Source organism: Danio rerio, chromosome 8, assembly GCF_049306965.1.
Source record: "Danio rerio strain Tuebingen ecotype United States chromosome 8, GRCz12tu, whole genome shotgun sequence".
Taxonomy (NCBI): domain Eukaryota; kingdom Metazoa; phylum Chordata; class Actinopteri; order Cypriniformes; family Danionidae; genus Danio; species Danio rerio.
The window spans coordinates 15,123,249-15,143,318 of NC_133183.1; the positions used below are offsets into that span (position 1 = coordinate 15,123,249).

The 20,070-nt window shown below is 35.1% G+C and overlaps 1 protein-coding gene and 1 long non-coding RNA gene across 3 annotated transcripts in view; one reads left to right on the plus strand and one right to left on the minus strand.

The window, feature by feature from the left end:
* Nucleotides 1–17,403, plus strand: slc5a5 (solute carrier family 5 member 5). Of its 2 annotated transcripts, none has more exons than NM_001089391.1 (16): nt 1–69; nt 3,127–3,553; nt 5,197–5,262; nt 5,453–5,504; nt 5,671–5,738; nt 5,973–6,127; nt 7,008–7,148; nt 7,678–7,807; nt 10,335–10,423; nt 10,498–10,610; nt 12,336–12,406; nt 14,652–14,738; nt 14,818–15,005; nt 15,105–15,199; nt 15,305–15,390; nt 17,209–17,403. In NM_001089391.1, exons 2-16 carry the CDS (start codon nt 3,197–3,199, stop codon nt 17,314–17,316), a joined length of 1,806 nt encoding a protein of 601 aa, NP_001082860.1. In that variant the 5' UTR covers nt 1–69; nt 3,127–3,196; the 3' UTR covers nt 17,317–17,403. The 2 variants fall into 2 exon arrangements, with proteins under 2 accessions (NP_001082860.1, XP_073765722.1); XM_073909621.1 differs by lacking the exon at nt 1–69 and adding an exon at nt 2,660–2,949.
* LOC141375586 (uncharacterized) overlaps nt 9,240–20,070 on the minus strand; it is a 19,800-nt gene continuing 8,969 nt past the window's right edge. Inside the window, exon 5 of the long non-coding RNA XR_012384151.1 lies at nt 9,240–10,535. This is a non-coding gene — a long non-coding RNA (uncharacterized lncRNA). The remainder of the gene's footprint in view (nt 10,536–20,070) is intronic.

A 20,070-nucleotide genomic window follows, 5' to 3' on the forward strand; every position in this document is an offset into this window, starting at 1 on the left:
CCCCACACTACAGGCATGGTGACAGAAGAACTCCATGCGCCACAGATTTCTGACACGCTTTGTCAAAAGGTACAAAAATCGAAATACGTGTGTGATACTACACGATACCTACCATCCAGAATAACTCGATTAGAAGACATATTAACCAGCAAATACTGGGGGAATGTCTAAAGAATTTAACTAAATACTAAATATAAAACTAAATTCCTGTTGTGTGCAGACATGCTCGAGCTTTATACTCTCATTCTACTTTGCAACCGAAATGTAAAAAATACTACAGTACACAATACTACAAGTAGCCTACAATAGTACAACACTATATTGTCTTTTTGAACCTTGCTGTAGTCTTTCATTTCACTGTTTACAACTCTTTGTTGAATGCTACAGCATACTGTGAACCGATTACCTGTAAATAAAAACTCTCGTGTACTTTAGTTTTTACTACAGTAAACTGTGGTGTATTGTAATATAATATAGCCAATAATTGTAGAACCTACAGTATTGGTTAATTTGTTTTTATAACTAAAGTATTGTGTTAAATAGCCAATACAACTTCCACATAAAATTAGTTCAGGTACTTTACTATTGTTCACATACTTTATTGTATGTTCAAAACAGTATTCAGTATTTGTTTTAAATCATTAGCATTTTTTCATGTTGTATTTTTTAATTGAAGGTTTAGGCCATTTGTTTTAATGGAATTGGCAATGTAACTGCACTTTAGTTTTTTTATATACATCGTTTTACAATCAAATTTCTACATTTTCATTTTATAGTATTTTGTATTTCCAGAACATTTCAAAGAATATCTGGAAATTTTAAGGGAAATCTGGTCTTTGTTTAAAAAAAAAAAAAAAAAAAGAAGCTCGAATGATGTATGGTATAATATGGTATGGCATTTGTCTAGAACAAAAAATATCCAGATTTTATTGTGATTTTAAATGTGTAAATAGTTTTGTAATCCCAAAGTACACTTTACTCTTGTTACTTTTTCTAGTGTACATATAATCAAGACATTAAATCCTAAGTGTCAAAGAGATGTTCTTGTTTTTATATCTGCATATGAATGAACCTTTTCTATTCTTATATAAAACTTGAGATCTGGAGAATTGTCATTCTTGACACACCTCTCGAAAGGATACCCATGATTTAAATCTTCTGTGAATTTACTCAAACTTGAGCTAACCATGACCTTGGTGCTAATTTTATATATATATATATATATATATATATATATATATATATATATATATATATATATATATATATATATATATATATATATATATATACACACACACACACACACACACACACACACACACACACATATACTTTACTAGTACCGAGTTGAGCCCCCTTTTGCCTTCCAAACTGACTTAATCCTTCGTGGCATAGGGTTCTATAAATATTCCTCCGAAATTTTGACCTATATTGATATGATCGCATTATGCAATTGTTGCAGATTTGTCGGCCACACATACATGATGCAAATCTACCGTTTCCCACCACATCCCAAAAGCCCAAAAGTGCTCTATTGGATTGAGCTCTGGTGACTGTGGAGGCCATTTGAGTACAGTGAACTCATTGTCATGTTCAAGAAACCAGTCTGAGATGATTCATACTTTATGACATGGGTCGTTATCCTTCTGGAAGTAGCCATAAGAAGATGGGTACACTGCGGTCATATAGAGATGGACATGGTCAGCAACCATTCTCAGGTAGGCTGTGGTATTGACACGATGCTCAAATGGTATTAATGGGCCCAAATTGCCATGAAAATATCCCCCACACCATTACACCACCACCACCAGCCTGGACCGTTGATACAAGGCAGGATGGATCCATGCTTTCATGTTGTTGAAGTCAATTTCTGACCTTACCATCCGAATGTTGCAGCAGAAATCGAGACTCATCAGACCAGGCAACATTTCTCCAATCTTATATTCTCGTATTTTTTATGCCTGTGCGAATTGTAGCCTCAGTTTCCTGTTCTTCACCTGATGTGCTGCTGTAGCCCATCCGCCTCAAGGTTGGACGTGTTGGGTGTTCAGAGAAGCTCTTCAGCATACCTCGGTTTTAACGAGTCGTTATTTGAGTTACTGTTGCTTTTCTATCGGCTGGAACCAGTCTGGCCATTCTCCTCAAACCTCTGGCATCAACAAGGCATTTGCGCCCACAGGACTGCCACTCATTGGATATTTTCTCTTTTGCAAACCATTCTCAGTAAACCCTAGAGATGGTTGTGCATGAAAATTCCAGTAGATGAGCAGTTTCTGAAATACTCAGATTTTTTTTGTCGGCATAGTACCTTTATTAATCTGGGGTCGCCACAGCGGAATGAACCGTCAACTTATCCTGCAAGTTTTTACGCAGCGAATGCCCTTCCAAGCGACCTTCTTGCTGTGAGGCGAACGTGCTACCCACTGCGCCACTGCGTCGCCCCTTACTGTATATATATATATATATATATATATATATATATATATATATATATATATATATATATATATATATATATATATATACACACACACACACATATATATACATATATACACATATATATATATGGATCAACAATTTTCTTCACGTCACCTCATACTTTACTTTGTCATCAAATCTTGACCAAAAGTCTTGAACCCTTCCCCAGTCAAATGACTCCACCTCTGTAATGTCAATCGTAACATTCTCCACCCTAAAACATCACATTAATTCCTAATTCCCTCCCACAAGACTGCCTCGGATTATCCAAATGATCAGCCCAGGAAAATAAATCCACCTCCACCTGAACGAATGCTCACTCGCACAATTTCCACAGTGGTCAGTGATAGTGACCATATTTTAAAACCAACACCATTCATCGTCAATGACAATGGAATTTGGTCTTCTCAAACACTCTTGAACAAGAAAAATTGTAGAGATTTTTGATTCAGTTTCAAAACAAAGGTAAGGTTTTAAGTATTTAGGTAACACTGGCATATTTTATTGTGCACTAAATCATTTAATCAGCTCTCACCTCAAATGACACTGCACACTGCGTGATCCCTAATGTTTTAACGTTTGGAGAACATACTGTAACAGGGGGTCAATTGAGAATGCTTGTTAATTTGTTTGTTGTTACAGCTGAAAGTCTCTTGAAGAGAAGGAGCACACTCTTTTAGGCTCTGGCTGGGTCTGAACAACTGACAGCACAATGGCTATGGACTCTGACAGACCACCGGGCTTCTGTTTGGTGGATTATGCGGTATTTGCTGCAATGCTGGGGGTGTCGGTGGGCATCGGGCTGTTCCAGTCTTTGAGAAAGACCCCGGGTCGCTCTAAAGTGGACAGCTTCTTCACAGGCGGCAGGGGTTTCTCTGCTGTGCCGGTTGGACTGTCGCTCTGTGCCAGCTTTATGTCAGCTGTACAGGTGCTCGGTGTGCCATCAGAGACGTATTTGTATGGCTTCAAGTTCCTGTATATGTGCCTGGGACAAGGGCTCAACTCCCTCATGACGGCCGTTCTGTTTGTTCCTGTGTTTTATCGCCTTAAAATCACCAGCTCAAGCCAGGTTTGAACTCGTCTGTTTTTATTTTAGTAGATTTGCAATGTGTAGGTCTACAATCAAAATGATAAAATTGTCATGGAGATTTCATTATTATTTTCCATACATTAGAAAGTGTAGAGCTTAATTTGTGTGTCTGAACTACAAAAAAAAAGAGAGACGACCAACTCTAATTTTTATGTTTTTTCCTAATATTTTACCAGAAATTGCAGAAAGCCTAGGCTGAAATGTCATTCACTGTAACAAAATTTTCATGCATATACATATAATATATACATACAGTTGAAGTCAGAATTATTAGCCCCCCTGAATTATTAGCCCACTGTTTATTTTTCCCCCAATTTTTTTTCTACTGATATATGATGTAATAAGTTTGTATTTTAAAAATAAGTATTTTTTTCCATGTTTCTTGATTCCTAAACTCTGAAAACTGAACTACACTGTTTCAATTCACTATAATCTTCTATCTGAAGCTGCTTTGACACTATCTAAATTGTAAAAGCACTATAGAAAGATGAATAGAATTGAAATGTTTCTTGATTCTAAATCTTTAGAAAATATTTTTGGTACATCAAAGTTGTGATTTTGATGACCATCGGACAAGCTAATCTAGTTGAAAATAATGCTTAAAATGGAGTATTTAAACCTCATAATTACATACATACACACACACACACACACACACACACACACATATATATATATATATATATATATATATATATATATATATATATATATATATATATATATATATATATATGTATATATGAAATAATCATAGTCAAAAATAAAAAAGTCAAAAATAACATTTATTTGCAGTATACATTTTGCATATGTTTATACATTTATATTATTGTTTCATATTAAATGTTATAAAATGAAAATTATTTTTCTATATGATTTCATAGACTTCACATAAACTGCATACCATTATTATTGAATTTCATGTATTTCTTAGTCAGATGCACCTGCACAAAGAATCTCAGTAATGTGACGATAAATAAGCGATGAAATGTACAGTGTGGTCCAAAACTGAAAGAACACTGTTGCATTTCCGCGGCTGTATATCACTATTGCATAACAATAATACAAAAAAAAAAAAAAAAAAAAACATTTGATTTTCTGTATTTTTCATGTTCCTCTAATGAGCATGTGCACACTTTTGGTCACTACTGCACCTATATGCCTTGCAGAGGCGTAGCTCGTGGGGAGAAAGGGGGACAGAGTGCATAGGGCTCTGGCAATTTAGGGGCCTTGCTACGGTAAGCCCCCCAGCCACTAATGACTAGGAGGGCCCAATACATTTTTTGTGCATATGGCCCAAAAAATCTGGTGACACCCCTGGTGCCTTGTATTCCTTACAATGTAGGGAGCAAACATGCCTTCAAATATTGCAATATTATTAAATTGTGACTTTTTGGGGAAATTTTTGTATCCATGAGGAAAACAGTTCATGATCATACAGAATCATAACATAATCATGTTTCCTTTGAGAATTGAGTTTAGGGGTAGGCGGATAGAATATAGAGTCTGTACAGTATAAAAATCATCGTCTATAGGAAGTCCCATATACAGTAGATAACTGAACAAGTTTGTGTGTTTCTAAAAAAAAAAGCCAAGATTTAATAAATGTATTTGTTTATCAGTATTTAGGAATGAGGTTTGGCAGAGGGATGCAGCTCTTGGGAAGTTTGCAGTTCATTGTAGCAACTGTAAGTATCATCATATCATCAAAATTATGTTCATAAATAAAATATAATATTTTAGATGGATATTAAAATAGTATATGTAAAATACTGATCAATAAAGCATTGCATGTCATACTTTAATTCCAATATGTGTATTTATATTACTGTTAGATTTTCTGATGTTTATTTTGTACATGTTTGCTTGTTGTTGTAGCTCCTCTACACTGGAATAGTGATCTTTGCTCCTGCAGTCATCTTGAATCAAGGCAAATGAAATAAACTGATGTTCTTTCAATTGAGTTACACTGATAGTCTTGGCTTCAAGTGTCCATTTTATCTCAGTCAAGTTGGATGGCAAATAAGTATCCCAAAGTTATGTTATCGCTTTAGGCCTTTTATTCTAATCAATCTTTTCTTCTTTCCTGAATAAAGCCACAGGCCTGAACATGTGGGCGTCTCTTTTCTCAACTGGGCTCATCTGCACATTTTACACCACAGTGGTAGGCAAGTTTTGAAAATCTTGCCGTTTATGATGATTAACATTTATCTAAGACAAAATATAAATTAAAATGATGCTTTTTTGGTGTTCAGATTTTCTGCAAGTCTGCAAATATACAGTATTTAAATATTTCAGTTTGGCACAGTAATTTAAAGACATCATTAAACAAAACATCTGCATGACCCTGTGAACGTTTGTTTATAAACATACTATTGCATTTCTGTTTTTCCCCCAGGGTGGCATGAAGGCTGTAATTTGGACAGATGTGTTTCAGATTGTAGTCATGCTCTCTGGGTTCATTGCAGTCTTTATTCAGGGCACTATATTGGCAGGAGGGCCTGCCAGAGTTTTGGAGATTGCCAACAATGGATCCCGTATCAATTTTAATGAGTATGAACAATATACAGTTGAAGGAGAAACTATTAGCCCTACTGTGAAATTTTAATTGATTCATTAACTCATTTTCCTTTGGCTTATTCCCTTACACTGTGAAAAAAAGGTTGACTCAACTTACAATTTTCAGGCAACAAACTTCAGGACATTTTTGGGTTAACTCAACTTAAATCGAGTCAAGGGAAGTAATTGGGTTGAAAGTTGAGTCAACACAAAAAAAACTCCTAGAGTTTTTTGCCTTCAAAATTTAAGTTGAGTCAACTTTGTTTTGTGTTTTTTACAGTGTATTTATCAGGCCTCGCCACTGCAGAATGAACCACTAACTATTTTGCCACATGTTTTACACAGCGAATGCCCTTCCAGCTGCAACCCAGTACTGGAAAATGAAAAATTGCAATAGTTTTCAAATATCTTTTCCAAGTGCTGTTTAACAGACAATTTTAAAACATAATAGTTTTAAGAGCTTCTAATACTAAACTAAATAATTTCTAATAACAAATTTTTAATATGTATTTTTTAATAACTAACTTTTGTCTTTGCCATGGTGACAGACAGATCATATTTTACTAGTTATTTTGCAACATACTCAGCCTAAAGTGCTATTAAAAATTCTTAAAGCAGCTAATAATACTGACCTTAAATGACCTTTTAAAAACAATTTCGCTCCAGCCAAACTAAAAGAAACACTTTCCCCAGAAGAAAAAAAAAACATCAGTAAATACTGTGATAAATGTCTTTCTCTGTTAAACAACACTTGGCAAATTTTTCACAGGAGAGCTAATACTTTAGTCTTCAGTTGTAAATATCTATGAAATATATTAAATTCACTGAACTGTTTTAAAAATGACTAATTGCTCATTCGTTTTGTTTGTTACAGTTTTGCGATAGACCCTCAGAGGCGGTACTCATTTTGGAGCTTCACAGTGGGTGGCACTATGGTCTGGTTATCCATGTATGGAGCCAATCAGGCCCAAGTACAGCGATACATATCGTGCAGGACTGAGAAACAAGCTCAGCTGTGAGAGAATAAATCAGTGAAGCATCTAAATATCTTAATTTAGTTTCATTCATTCATTTTCCTTCAGCTTAGTCCCTTATTTATCAAAGGTCGCCACAGTGGTCCCCACCAACTATTCCAGCATATGTTTTACGCAGCGGATGCCCTTCCAGCCGCAACCCAGCACCAGGAAACACCCATACACTCTTGTTCACACTCATACACTATGGCTAATTTAGTTTATTCAATTCACTTATAGCTCATCTGTTTGGACAGTGGGGGAAACCGGAGGACCCGGAGGAAACCCACACAAACACCAGGAGAACATGCAAACTCCACTGAGAAATGCCACTTGGCTCAGCCGGAACTCGAATCAGCAACCTTCTTGCTGTGTGGTGACAGTGCTAACCATTGAGCCACCATGCCGCCAATTTAGCTTCATTTATCATTCAATTTCTGCTAAATATGCTAAAAGCAGTAGTCAATATTGTCATGTGCATAGACGTTTTTCTGAGATCCAGATGCATTGAGTGTCACTGTTGTTCTGCAGGGCGCTGCTGGTGAATCAGGTGGGTCTGTGTCTGATTGTGAGCAGTGCTGCCACCTGTGGAATTGTGATGTTTGCTTTATACTCCAACTGTGACCCACTGAAGATCGGCAGAATATCTGCACCTGACCAGGTAAATTAATACATGCATGAACAGAATTGCACTCCTTTGTAGGAGATTCTGAATTTGACATAATTTCTTATATCCTTAAATAGTGCACTTTTTGAGGGAGTCGCCATTTGTAGTGGTGTCAACTTTGGGTGCATCCCAGTCCAATTTTTATGCCCTTCATTCGCTTACCTCCCGCATCTCCTTCTTTTGGATGTACGTCATTGATTATGTTACGCAAGTGTCCACTACTGGCAGAACATCTGAATGGGAATGCTCTAAACATTTAAGCTTTTGAGAACTAAACTGTTGTTCACAGTCACATGGCATTATGGGACATAAAGAAACTGGAGTGAACATATGAAGCAGACTCGCTCCATTGATTTTGATTGATCGAGGGTATATCTTTGTAAGCTTCTCTCGTTCACTTGATGAAGTGGAAGGCGCTTCAAAATGGTGTTGGGGATTCTCCCAAAGTCTCTTTAAGGCAAGTCATTTCACTCGCCGGCCATCTTTGAAATGCCTCTCGGGCAGTATGCTCAAAACATCAAATTCTCCAAAATTGTTTGCCAAGCTTATGCTTGAATTTCATATTAGGAATCGCCAATGAAATTAAACAACAGCTGTCTCTTTAGTTTCAAATCAAACAAAAAAATCAGAAACTCACGTCTCGTCCAAATCCGTCCCCCAGAGTATCATCAGTCTAGAGCAGGGGTGTCCAAACTCGGTCCTGGAGGGCCGGTGTCCTGCACAGTTTAGCTTTAACTTCCTTTAACACACCTGCCTGGAAGTTTCTAGTATACCTAGAAAGAGCTTGATTAGCTGCTTCAGGTATATTTAATTGGGGTTGGAACTAAAATATGCAGGACACTGGCCCTCCAGGAGCGAGTTTGGACACCCATGGTCTACAGCAATCGATGATTGGCTCCTGTACCAGAAGGTGGGCTTTTTACACCATATAGTGATCGATGATTGGCTCCTGGGCTTTATTCACCATATTGACAGTTACACGTTTCCCCATTAAAAAAGATAAGAATGACATCAAAAATACTGTAATGTTTACAGTATTACTGGCAATTATGGTTGCCAGTAATACTGTAAAATTTACAAGCACACTGTAAATTAACAATTACAATTCGGCTGTAAAACTACAGCAGAATTTAAATTATTTATTTACATTGCACTTGTAAAATTTACAGTATTCCTATTGGTTAAGTTTTAAAATAAATAATTTAATTTTACTGTCATTTAAGTGGTCTATTAGTGGACTAACATGGAGAATAGTGAATAACGGTATAGTAGGCAATCTATTGTTAACATTATTCCTCAAATATGAGCGGGCGCAGCCATTGGATTCTTTTTGGTTCAAGACTTACAGTCTGATGATTGTTAGATGTTAAAAACAACTCGTTATGCTGCTTGATGTTGCAAACTGACATTTTCTTATTATATTTTTCTACTTGTTATCTATAGTCATGAACACACTTGTTTGTAGAGCAAGTCGTTTGACTGTTTTCTGACGTTTATTATTCCAAGTCATTTCTCCCATAGGCAGCTGAATGGGCTCTAAAACGAGCGCACCTCCGCATAGCAGAATATGAATGAAAACTCAAAATCTGCTTGACATACTGATTATTGTGTACCTGATTAAATAACATATTTCAAATCAACAATACACTCTTATTAATGTTATTCCTTATATAAAAAATGCTACAAAATAGGGCTGCACAATATATTGTTTCAGCATCGATAACACAATGTGATCATTCGCAATAGTCACATCGCAGGATATGCAATGTTGAGTTTGTATTATAATTGATCATTTGCATGTGCTTTTAATGCCTGTGGTTGTATAATGATTTTAAAAACATTCCAGTACAAGCAATTGAACCATTTGTGACTTTAACTACGATAAATTTTATTGAATTATTATTTTTTTTATCATTCAGTTGCTTTGCAGTATACTATTAGACTCGGGAAATGATAAAACACTTTATTTCAATTGTATCTTTTTCTTGATTGCATTTATAGATTGTTATGCATGAAGATACTTACAACACATGCAAATACAGAAACGCACGGCAAGTAGCACAGACAACAATAAAAATGTGTCGGGGGACCCTAAAAGTTTATAGATTTGTTTATTAGATTTTATGGCGATGCTTATAGTAAACATTAATTAATCAATCTCTGAATAAACAAGTGCATGGAAATACGTACAACACAAGCAAATAAAGATATGCACTGCAAATAGCACAGGCCACAATGAAAATGTGTCGGGGGGCCCTAAAAGTTTATAGATTGTTTATTAGATTTAAAAGAGAAACACTCCCACTGCAGAATCATCCCAATCGCTCTACCATTATAATTTTTTTCCAAATAGAGATATTCAGTCATCTGGTGAAATTGTGTTCAGATTGCAATGTATATCACACAACAAAAAATACTGCAATGTTAGATTTTTCCAATATCGTGCAGCCCTACCTAAATGACACATTATGTTTCGAATGCATTTGTTGAATCTATAATTGTTCAACCCAACTTTTCACAGTACATGCCGTACCTGGTTTTGGACATTTTCCGGAATCATCCTGGCTTCCCGGGTCTTTTTCTAGCCTGTGCCTACAGTGGGACTTTAAGGTGCTTGAACCAGTCAGAGTCTTCAGTGAGGTGTTGATTACTGGTTACAAAACCTCTCTCTTCTGTTTCCACAGTACCGTCTCCACCAGCATCAATGCCATGGCTGCTGTCACTATGGAGGACGTGATGAAGCCGTGGTTAATCACCATTTCACAGAGAAAACAGCTCATGCTCTCCAGAGCTTTATGTGAGGCTAAATGCAGCTTATACCTCTTTTCTGTGTTACATATAAACATGTACAGTTGAAGTCCCAATTATTAGACCTCATGTGAATTTCTTTTTTGAATATTTCCCAAATGATGTGTAACAGAGCAAAGAATTTTTCACAGTATTCCCTATAATATTTTTTCTTCTGGTGAAAGTCTTATTTGTTTTATTTCAGCTACAATAAAAGTAGTTTTTAATTCTTTAAACCATTTTAGGGTCACTATTATTATCTCTCTTAAACAATAAGTTTTTTCAACTGTTTACAGAACAAACCATTGTTAAACAATAACTTGCCTAATTACCTTAACTTACCGAATTAACCTAATTAATCTAGTTAAGCCTTTAAATTGCCCTTTAAGCTGAATACTAGCATCCTAAAAAATATCTAGTAAAATATTATGTACTGTCATCATGGCAAAGATAAAAGAAATCAGTTATTAGAAATTAGTACAGGGGAGCTAACAATTCGAGGGCTAATAATTCTGACTTCAACAGTGTTTTTTAGGGCCAGTTTACATAATAATGACATACTAAAAGTGATTTAAAATGTATTGATTGTGGCACTTAAAGGTTTAGGATATAGGAGATAATGTTGTCAAAATTATTCTAATTAAGACTTGTAGAGTCTTGACTTGTAATTATTCTAATTAAGACTCTAATTAAGACTTGATTAGGACTTACTAATTAAGACACTTAAAATACTGTCTTATGCCATGCCAGTGGGAGAAAATGTTACTTTGTAAACATACACACAACAACAGCATTGTTTCTCTTTTTACACTTATACAAGAATTGTAAATTGTTTTTATAACTATTGTAACAAACTGCAATAAATATTTAAGCATTTATTATTCCCTTCTGTGATTATTTTTAAATTGGGTTATATTTTATATATACAGTTGAAATCAGAATTATTAAACCCCCTGAAATATTAGTCCCGTTTATTTTTATAAGGCAAGTTATTGTATAATTCAATTGCACATTGTATAATTGATGGTTTGTTCTGTAGACTATCGATAAAACAAATAGCTTAAAGGGGCTAATAATTTGACCTTAAAATGGTGTTTAAAAAATTACAAACCGCTTTTATTCTAGCCGAAATAAAACAAGTAAGACTTTCTCCTGAAGAAAAAAATGTTATCAGACATGCTGTGCAAATTTTCTTGCTCTGTTAAACATTATTTGAAAAATATTTTAAAAAGAAAAGAAAATTCAAATGGGGGCTAATAACTTTGAGTTTGTAACTACATTTTTATATTTATGAAATTACAAAAGCTTATTTATTATGTTAGGCTTTTAATAGTGTTTTTTTTTAAATGTTTTTTAATGTTCTTGCTGGGTTTGATGTAACGTAATTTTGTTAGCATTACAATCTATTGTGATGTTTTGAATGACAAAAATATAGGAAACTGACCTTTCAGTAGATAGAATGAGTCTGATAAGGGTCAGAAATGATAATGACATTTTTATTTTTGTGTGAATTAATGTGAAAAAATAATGTTACAATCCAAAAGGGTTTCCATCTTAAAATCTTCTTTTATAAATTGTATTTTATACCAACATTACATTTCTGCATTAAAAAGAGATTATTATTATTGATTTTATTTAAAGTAAGAGTCAATCATATGACTCTGCAAGTCTCTAATAATATCTGGAAATATGGGTACAATGACAAAACTCTTGTTTGTTTTCATGTGTAAACCAGCGCTGTTCTATGGGCTTGGCTGCATTACAATGGCTGCACTCTCCTCTCTGCTGGACTGGGGAGTACTTCAGGTATGAACTGTAATGTTTAAGCAGAAGGTAGCAATGTTTCCATCCATATTTTTATGCACATTTTGTAATATTGCATAAAAATGCCAAGATGCACATAAATGTTAAAACTGTACATCCAATGAGAAAAAAATGTGCATAAACTACAATGGAAACACATTAGCTGTTTTATCAAAAGATGCTAATTAGATTTTTACAACTTCACATTCACAGATATTTGACTAAATAGAATATCCGTAGTTGGCATGCTGTCTGGGGAAAGGGGTTCTGAGCTCAGAAAGGCACCCTAACTTGTGTTATTCCCCTTATAGGATAGGAGATAGGGGTCTGAGCACATTGTTTAGCCAGGTGTCCTGAGATTTTATCCTACGCATCAGATTACGCCACCAACACTGTATTTAAGTTCTGAGGCTGGGGTTAGGGATTAGGTAGGTTAGGGCAATATTACAGCTTGATATACACTGGTAGCAAATCTGATGGGTATGATATTGTGTCATCAAAATGTGCTACCTACTTTTTGAATGAGAGGTAGGACAAATTTGACAAGGTAGGACAAACTGACAACAGCGCGTTGTCCCAGAGCGTTCGCCCCTCCAATTTATGTAGGTATCAGGTTTAAAAGTGTGGAGCTGGTGTGGTGGTGGGATGCTAAAGTCTAGAGAAAACCGAGGTAGGACATGCTTTACTATTTATAGGAGTATAATATTAATAATAATAATAATAATAATACTTTTCATTTATAGGCACCTTTCAAAGCACTCAAGGACATCTTACAATATGTCACCGGAACATTATAAAAAAAAAAAAAACTAGACAGAAGAATAATAAACATAATATTAAACCAGAAAATCATTAAAAGCAATCCTAAACAGAAAGGTTTTAACCTGGGATTTAAAATTGGAGATGAATCCCTGATGTCCACCTGATGAATATCTAACGGCAGGGAATTCCATAACTGTGGTGCTGTGCAGCTAAAGCCCTGCCACCAAATGACTTCATCTTAAAATTTGGAACTTGAATTTGGATAACAGTTCAGCCGCAAAAGATCTCAGTGAGCACCGAGGAGTGTACCAGTAAAGAGATCAGAGAGGTAATAGAGTGCCAGGTTGTGAAGAGCTTTGTAAATTAATATAAGAATTTTAAAAAACAGGAAGCCAATGCAAGTGAAAGAGATTGGGGATATGTGTTCAGAAGCACACGAGCGGGTGACTAGCTGCTGAGTGAAGTTGGTAACCTAGCTGTAATCTGTGAAGTTGGCTAAGAGGAATATCAGATAGGAAGAAATTGCAATAATCAATCCTTGATGTAACCAGAGAATGAACAAGCACTTCAGTACTTTGATGAGATATAGTGAAGAGCGAAGTCTTGCAATGTTACGTAAGTGAAAAAAGGCAGATCGTGAAATATTACTAATATGTGAATTAAGCGAAAGCATACCATCTAGTATAGCCCCAAGACTTTTAGCATTAGTTGTAAAATTTACTAAAGAATTATTGATAGATAGAGTAAAGGATTGAGCTTTGGAAAGAACAGATTTAGAGCCAACCAGAAGGGCTTGAGTTTTACAGGCATTTAACTTTAAAACGTTATTGGTCATTCACATATTAATATCAAGAAGACATTTAGTAAGATCGAAGGAAGGGTGAGATGAAGCATTCTTAGTAGACATATAAAACCTTCAAATCATCGGCATAAAAAAGAAAATGTATGCCATAAGAACGAAATATATGACCCAAAGGTAAAATGTAAATAAGAAATAAAAGAGGACCCAAAACAGATCCCTGAGGAACACCATGAGTGACTGAGACTGCATTAGAGCAACTGTTCTTTACCTGGACAAACTGTTTTCTGTAAGTAAGGCCAGCAGAGGACATTATTAGCGATTTTGTTGTTTCTTATGCTGATTGTATGATAAAATGATTGTCAATATTGAATTAGCTTTGGCAGAACGGATCGTGTTTCTCCAAAAATTTGTTTATAAAACATCACTATGCGCAAAACTGCAATATTGCATGAAACATTTGCTAATAAAAATTGCTAACTTCCTTCCAATGAGTCGAAGAGAACAGAATAATTTTTGATTCCCTTTGACACATTGAACTAAACTGCTTTATTCGCAAATGATTTCTGCAATGTTCCAGCATTATTCAAGTCTAATTTACATCTTTGGATGAAAACAGCGTTTGCGTTTCAATCTACAGTATGTGTCTGCTTTCTAACCAGCTTTATTTTTCTCTGTCAACCCCAGGGTTCATTCACAGTGATGGGTGTAGTGAACGGTCCACTGCTGGGAGCATTTGCCCTCGGCATGTTTGTTCCCGCCACAAATAAACCGGTACGACTTCACGAACATCACCATCCACCATATTGTCCAATCCAATGAACAGCTGTGTAATATCTCTGACACTTTTCAGGGGGTTTTCTCAGGCGTGGCAGTGGGTTTCTGTCTGTCTCTATGGCTTGCTGTTGGAAGCACGATTTATCCTCCTTCACCACAAATTATGGGTGTTTTGCCCACTAGTGCTGGACAGTGTCTGACAACTAATGCAACACTCAACACCACAGCATCTGTCCTGGCTTCATCAGTCCCTCTGGATTACAGGTGAGATACTGTATATTACACTTTATAATGACCACAGCAAGTCCATCACTGCTCTGAACACAAGTACTAAGTTTTGTTTTTCCAACTTAATTCATACAGCTTTCAAAACATCTATTCAATATCCTACCTGTACTTTGGAGCTCTGTCAACTAGTGCAGTCGTGCTGGTTGGTGTGGTGGTCAGTTATATTACAGGTGAGAGACAGCCGCTTAAAGTAGTGTTAGTATAGATATTCATAATAATATAAAATGAATGTGAATGTTATTTTTGATTCAAATAAATATGTTGTATTATTACAGGACCCACTAAGAAGGATTCTATCAGTCCAGGTTTGTTACGGTGGAACTTGGAACAAAAGCCCTGCGATGCATCTTGCCATATTTTGGTAAGTTTAATAGTTAACTTGCAGTACTTCAAATATTTCCACCTGAATTCTGGTGTTATTTTAGCATTATTTAAATACAATTAGGGGTGACATGGTAGTCCACTTTCTGTGTGGAGTTTGCATGTTCTTCCCATGTTGGTGTGGGTTTCCCCAGGTGCTCCAGTTTTACCCACAGTTTAAAGACATGAGCTATAGGTCAATTGAATAAGCTAAATTGGCCGTAGTGTATGTGTGTGAATGTGTATGGATGTTTCCCAGTACTGAGATGCAGCTGAAAAGGCATTCAATGCATAATAGACAAAAAGTAAAAAAGTGCTGGATAAGTTGGCGGTTCATTCCGATGTGGTGACCCCTGATTAACTTTGAACTGATGAACTATGATTGATAAATGCTGTACATTCATTAATGTGCACATTCATTATAAGTTCATTCATTCATTTTCGTTTTGGCTTGGTCCCTTAATTGATCTGGGGTCGCCACAGCAGAATGAACCGTCAACTTAAAACATATGTTTTACTGTAACCAGGGATGTGACACTGAAAACAGAGGTGCGGATCCACATGCAGGTTTATTCGAATGGTCAGGCAAGCAGTGGTCAATACAGGAGCAAACAGATGTATAAGGGCAATCCAGAGTCATAGTCAAAATAACAGGCAGACTGTCACGAGGCAGGCAGCAAACAGGATTAAACAAATAACAAGGCGAGGATCAAGAACACGGAAAAACAAGACAAAGGAAAACGGGTTCTAGTGTCACTAAACAAATAACAAGACTCAGCAACAACTATGGGTTTGAGAGGTGTTCTTAAAGTCCAAGTAATCAGTCTGTGAGCAGCTTCAGCTGTGAGAGTGTAATCAGTCAGGATCTGGAACATGTGTGTGTGAGCGGAGTGCATGTATGGAGTTGTAGTCCTTCAAATGGTGGATTTACAGTCTGTCAACACTTGTGAGTGTTTTCCAGCGATCTATGGTATTTTAGATTGCTGGTGATCGCGACATTTAACCAGCGGATGCCCTTCAAGCTGCAAACCATCACTGGGAAACACCCAAACACTCCCATTCACACACATACACTAAAGACAATTTAGCTCACCCAATTCACCTATAAAGCATGTCTTTGGACTGTAGGGGAAACTGGAGAACCCAAAGGAAACCCTCATGAACAAAGGGAGAACATACAAACTCCACACAGAAATGCCAACTGACCCAGCTGAGGCTCGAAACAGCGACCTTCTTGCTGTGAGGCAACAGTGCTAACCACTTAGCCACCATGTTGGCCACATAATAAACATTTTTAAATTGAAATAAGCGATGCGTCTCAAATCGCATACTTCCATGCTATATAGTACGCTAAAATCAGTATGCGAGCCGAGTAGTATGTCCAAATTCATAGCATTCAAAAATCAGTATGCGAGAAGTACCCGGATGACTTACTACTTTCGGCAAAACTCTAAAGTGCGCATCCCATGATGCACCACAAGAAAATTCATGAATGGGAGTGAAGCGGCACATGTGGTCACAAGCCCATTTCAAAATGACGTACGTCCGAATTCCATTCTTACATTCATACTGTATAGAACATACTTTTCTAACAGCCGAGTAGTACGTTCAAATTCAAATGCAGTACCTACTAAGTAGTAGGCGGTATCGGACACAGCCATAATGTCACAATATCATTGTATTTTTTTTTTTTTTTTTTTTGTATAAATATAGGAGCTGAAGAGCCTTTTTTCAGGTTTTATTATTGTACTATTTCTTTGATTAAATGTTTAGTTCAGATGTAAATCAACTTGCTGAAGTCATATTCTTGTCTCCACAGAATGAAACTATAACACTGAATCCCACAGAAATCCTTCTGACTCCAAAGGAACTTTTTCCGATTGCTGCTGATAAACAAGATATTTTACTCACCAAAGGGGAAATTTAGACATGTGCCAGATTTGTTTTGTCGTATTTTAAACTAATATCCAAATGCCGATTAACTCAAATAAATGAATTCTTGTGGAAAAGCAAATGTGGCTGTACTAAATGAAATGAAAGCTTTTCTATATAACATCATGCAAAGGACATTCTGTACAGTCTCATATCAAATATGTCACGTGATTTGGTTATCTTCATTTTTGGTTGACATTACTGAATACCTCACCATCATCACCTGATTCAATGGATGATTCTTTGACCTACTAAACAATAGAGTTTCTTTCATGGTACAATTTCATGCACAATGTGTTTCTGTTCATCACACACCTGCATCACACCCGTAGGTTCACTTTCATTCCTAGCCAGCACAGAAAAGAAGATAAACATGCACACAAAAGTGATTTAAAGCAGCTATATCTCTGTAAAGCTTTTCAAAAAATAACCAGAAACTATTTGATACTATTTATAATGAATAATTAGCCTGATTAGTATGCAGATTCAAATGATTTTAAACTAAACTTGACCATGATAAAGATTTTAATTAGTTTGTGACTGTGTCTAATATTATTTCTGTGTCTAAGCTTGTTAAACAAGAGTTTATTAAAGACAATCCTCAGCTTTTCTGAGACCTACACAGTAAAAAAGTGACTTGTATTAACTTGTAAAAATAGTAATATGCTACAGAAAGAAAACAAAATGTCCTTCCTAAATATTGTGAATAAATGTAATAAATCTAACCTTATATTTAATGTCCTTTTATAGTACTGCACACAGTAAAATTGCACAATTCATTCCGGTTGTCCCAACACAAAATAATTAAGTTAACTTAACAAATTGAAGTAGATTGAACACAAAACAATTAAGTTGTCCCCCAAAAATCTCAAGAATTATGTTGTTTAAGCTCATTTTTCATATACAGTTTGGACAAGCAGTAAAATAATTGTACAATACTATTACAGTTAGTTTTAGAACGTTAGAAATCAAGTCACTGTATTGTTTACATTGTCATTTTTATCAGTTATGTGCACATTGATTTTGTTATATCTGATCTCGTCAAATGTTCATTTTGTGTTCTCATGATGGTGTTTAGTAGTTGTCAACTGATTTTAAGTTCCTTCATTATGTAACTTTCCCATCACCACAAGTTTTTAGATGACAAGGCTACAGAGTTGATTGTCAGTAGGTTGGTGTATACTGTAAACATTAAAACTGATTTTTTTATGGTAAATATCTGTTCAATCTGTTAAATCTTCAACCTTAATTTTTGTCAAGTCAACCACAGCTGCATTTTTTACAGTAATTTTCCCAGATTTTTTTCTTTTTTTGGTGCCAAAAAAACTAAAGTTATCAGAAATAACAATAAACCATTTCAGTGTTTATGCATTCACTTAAAAAATAAAGCTTCTTTATCTATATTCAAGAAGATTTTCACACTAATGGAAACTATTTAATAGTGGAAAAATGTCTATAGATTAATATACATTACACTTCACATTTTGTTCTTTTGGCCAAAATCTATTAGGGGAATCAAAAAAATCTTTATTTTATGGTATTGCTGTAATATCCATTATTTTGGTTGTTCCTGGCAACTTTCTTTTATTTTATTTATTTATTTATCTGATTTTTATGTCAGTTAAACAGCCCATTTTATGCCAATCATTATATAATTATAGTTTGACAATATGATAGCATATAAATGCAAGTACACTAGAGCAAATAATATTTCATTTTTAAGATTATTTAGATTTTGGAGTTGGAAGTTGAATCATATATTAAAGGTCATCCGATATGAAAAAAATAATGTAGTAATTTATGGTAAATTAACCGTAATATTAACTTTGTTGAATGTGTGACTTTATAATTAATACAGCTGAAAAAAATTGTTGTGAAAACTGAGAAGTTTTGATATTGAGAAGGAAATTTTGATTGTCGTATATATAAATCACTTACTGAATCTGTCCTTAGTTTTAATATCATAGCCTGGTTTAACTCCCTCTCTGTTAAAAGCAATAATAAACTTTTAAGATTAGTAAATGTAGCAAGTAAAATAATTGGTGAGAAACAAACACTTCTAACTGATTTATTTATGGCAGCGACAAAAAGAAAAACCTCCACTATCATGGAATACTATTCCCATAGACAATAAAGTTTATTGAATTGAATTGAAATGATTAGCCCTCCTGTGAAATTTTCATTCTTTTTCAAATATTTGCCAAGGGATGTTTAATAAGGAAAGGACATTTTCTTTCATAAAGTTTTCTTTAATATTTTCTTTTTCTGAAGAAAGTTTTATTTCATTCAGTTTGGCTGTAATAAAAGCAGATTTTAAATACTTTAAACCCATTTTTATGGTCAATATTAATAGTCCCCTTAGGATTTTTTTCTGATTAACTACAGAATATACTACACTACCTGATAAAATGCCTATTCATGTTTTAGAAACAAATAATAACTTTGGTATCAGAAGTGGCTTATATGAAAGGCATAGGCTTTTAGATTACGCTTATTTTACCAAAATAAAATATGAGCATGATTTTTTTAATGATATAATTAAGACAGTAAAGTCTGACTTTGCTCAGACCAAACTCTTGTCACTTAACAGAAATAATGTAAAGTAGAATACAAAGTCATGGTGCAGCGGGAAAATAATTAATATGACTTAATATGATTGTGTATGAGCTTGGTGGACTGCATCCATACATCTCCGCAATGACTCAAATAAGTGAATAATAAAGTAGTTTCTGGAATGACAAAGAAAGCA

Coding starts and splice junctions, on each gene's coding strand:
- slc5a5 (NM_001089391.1), top strand. CDS start 3,197: ATGGCTATGGACTCTGACAGACCACCGGGCTTCTGTTTGGTGGATTAT. Junction 7,808..10,334: donor GAATATCTGCACCTGACCAG/GTAAATTAATAC, acceptor AACTTTTCACAG/TACATGCCGTACCTGGTTTT. Junction 10,424..10,497: donor GCCTACAGTGGGACTTTAAG/GTGCTTGAACCA, acceptor CTGTTTCCACAG/TACCGTCTCCACCAGCATCA.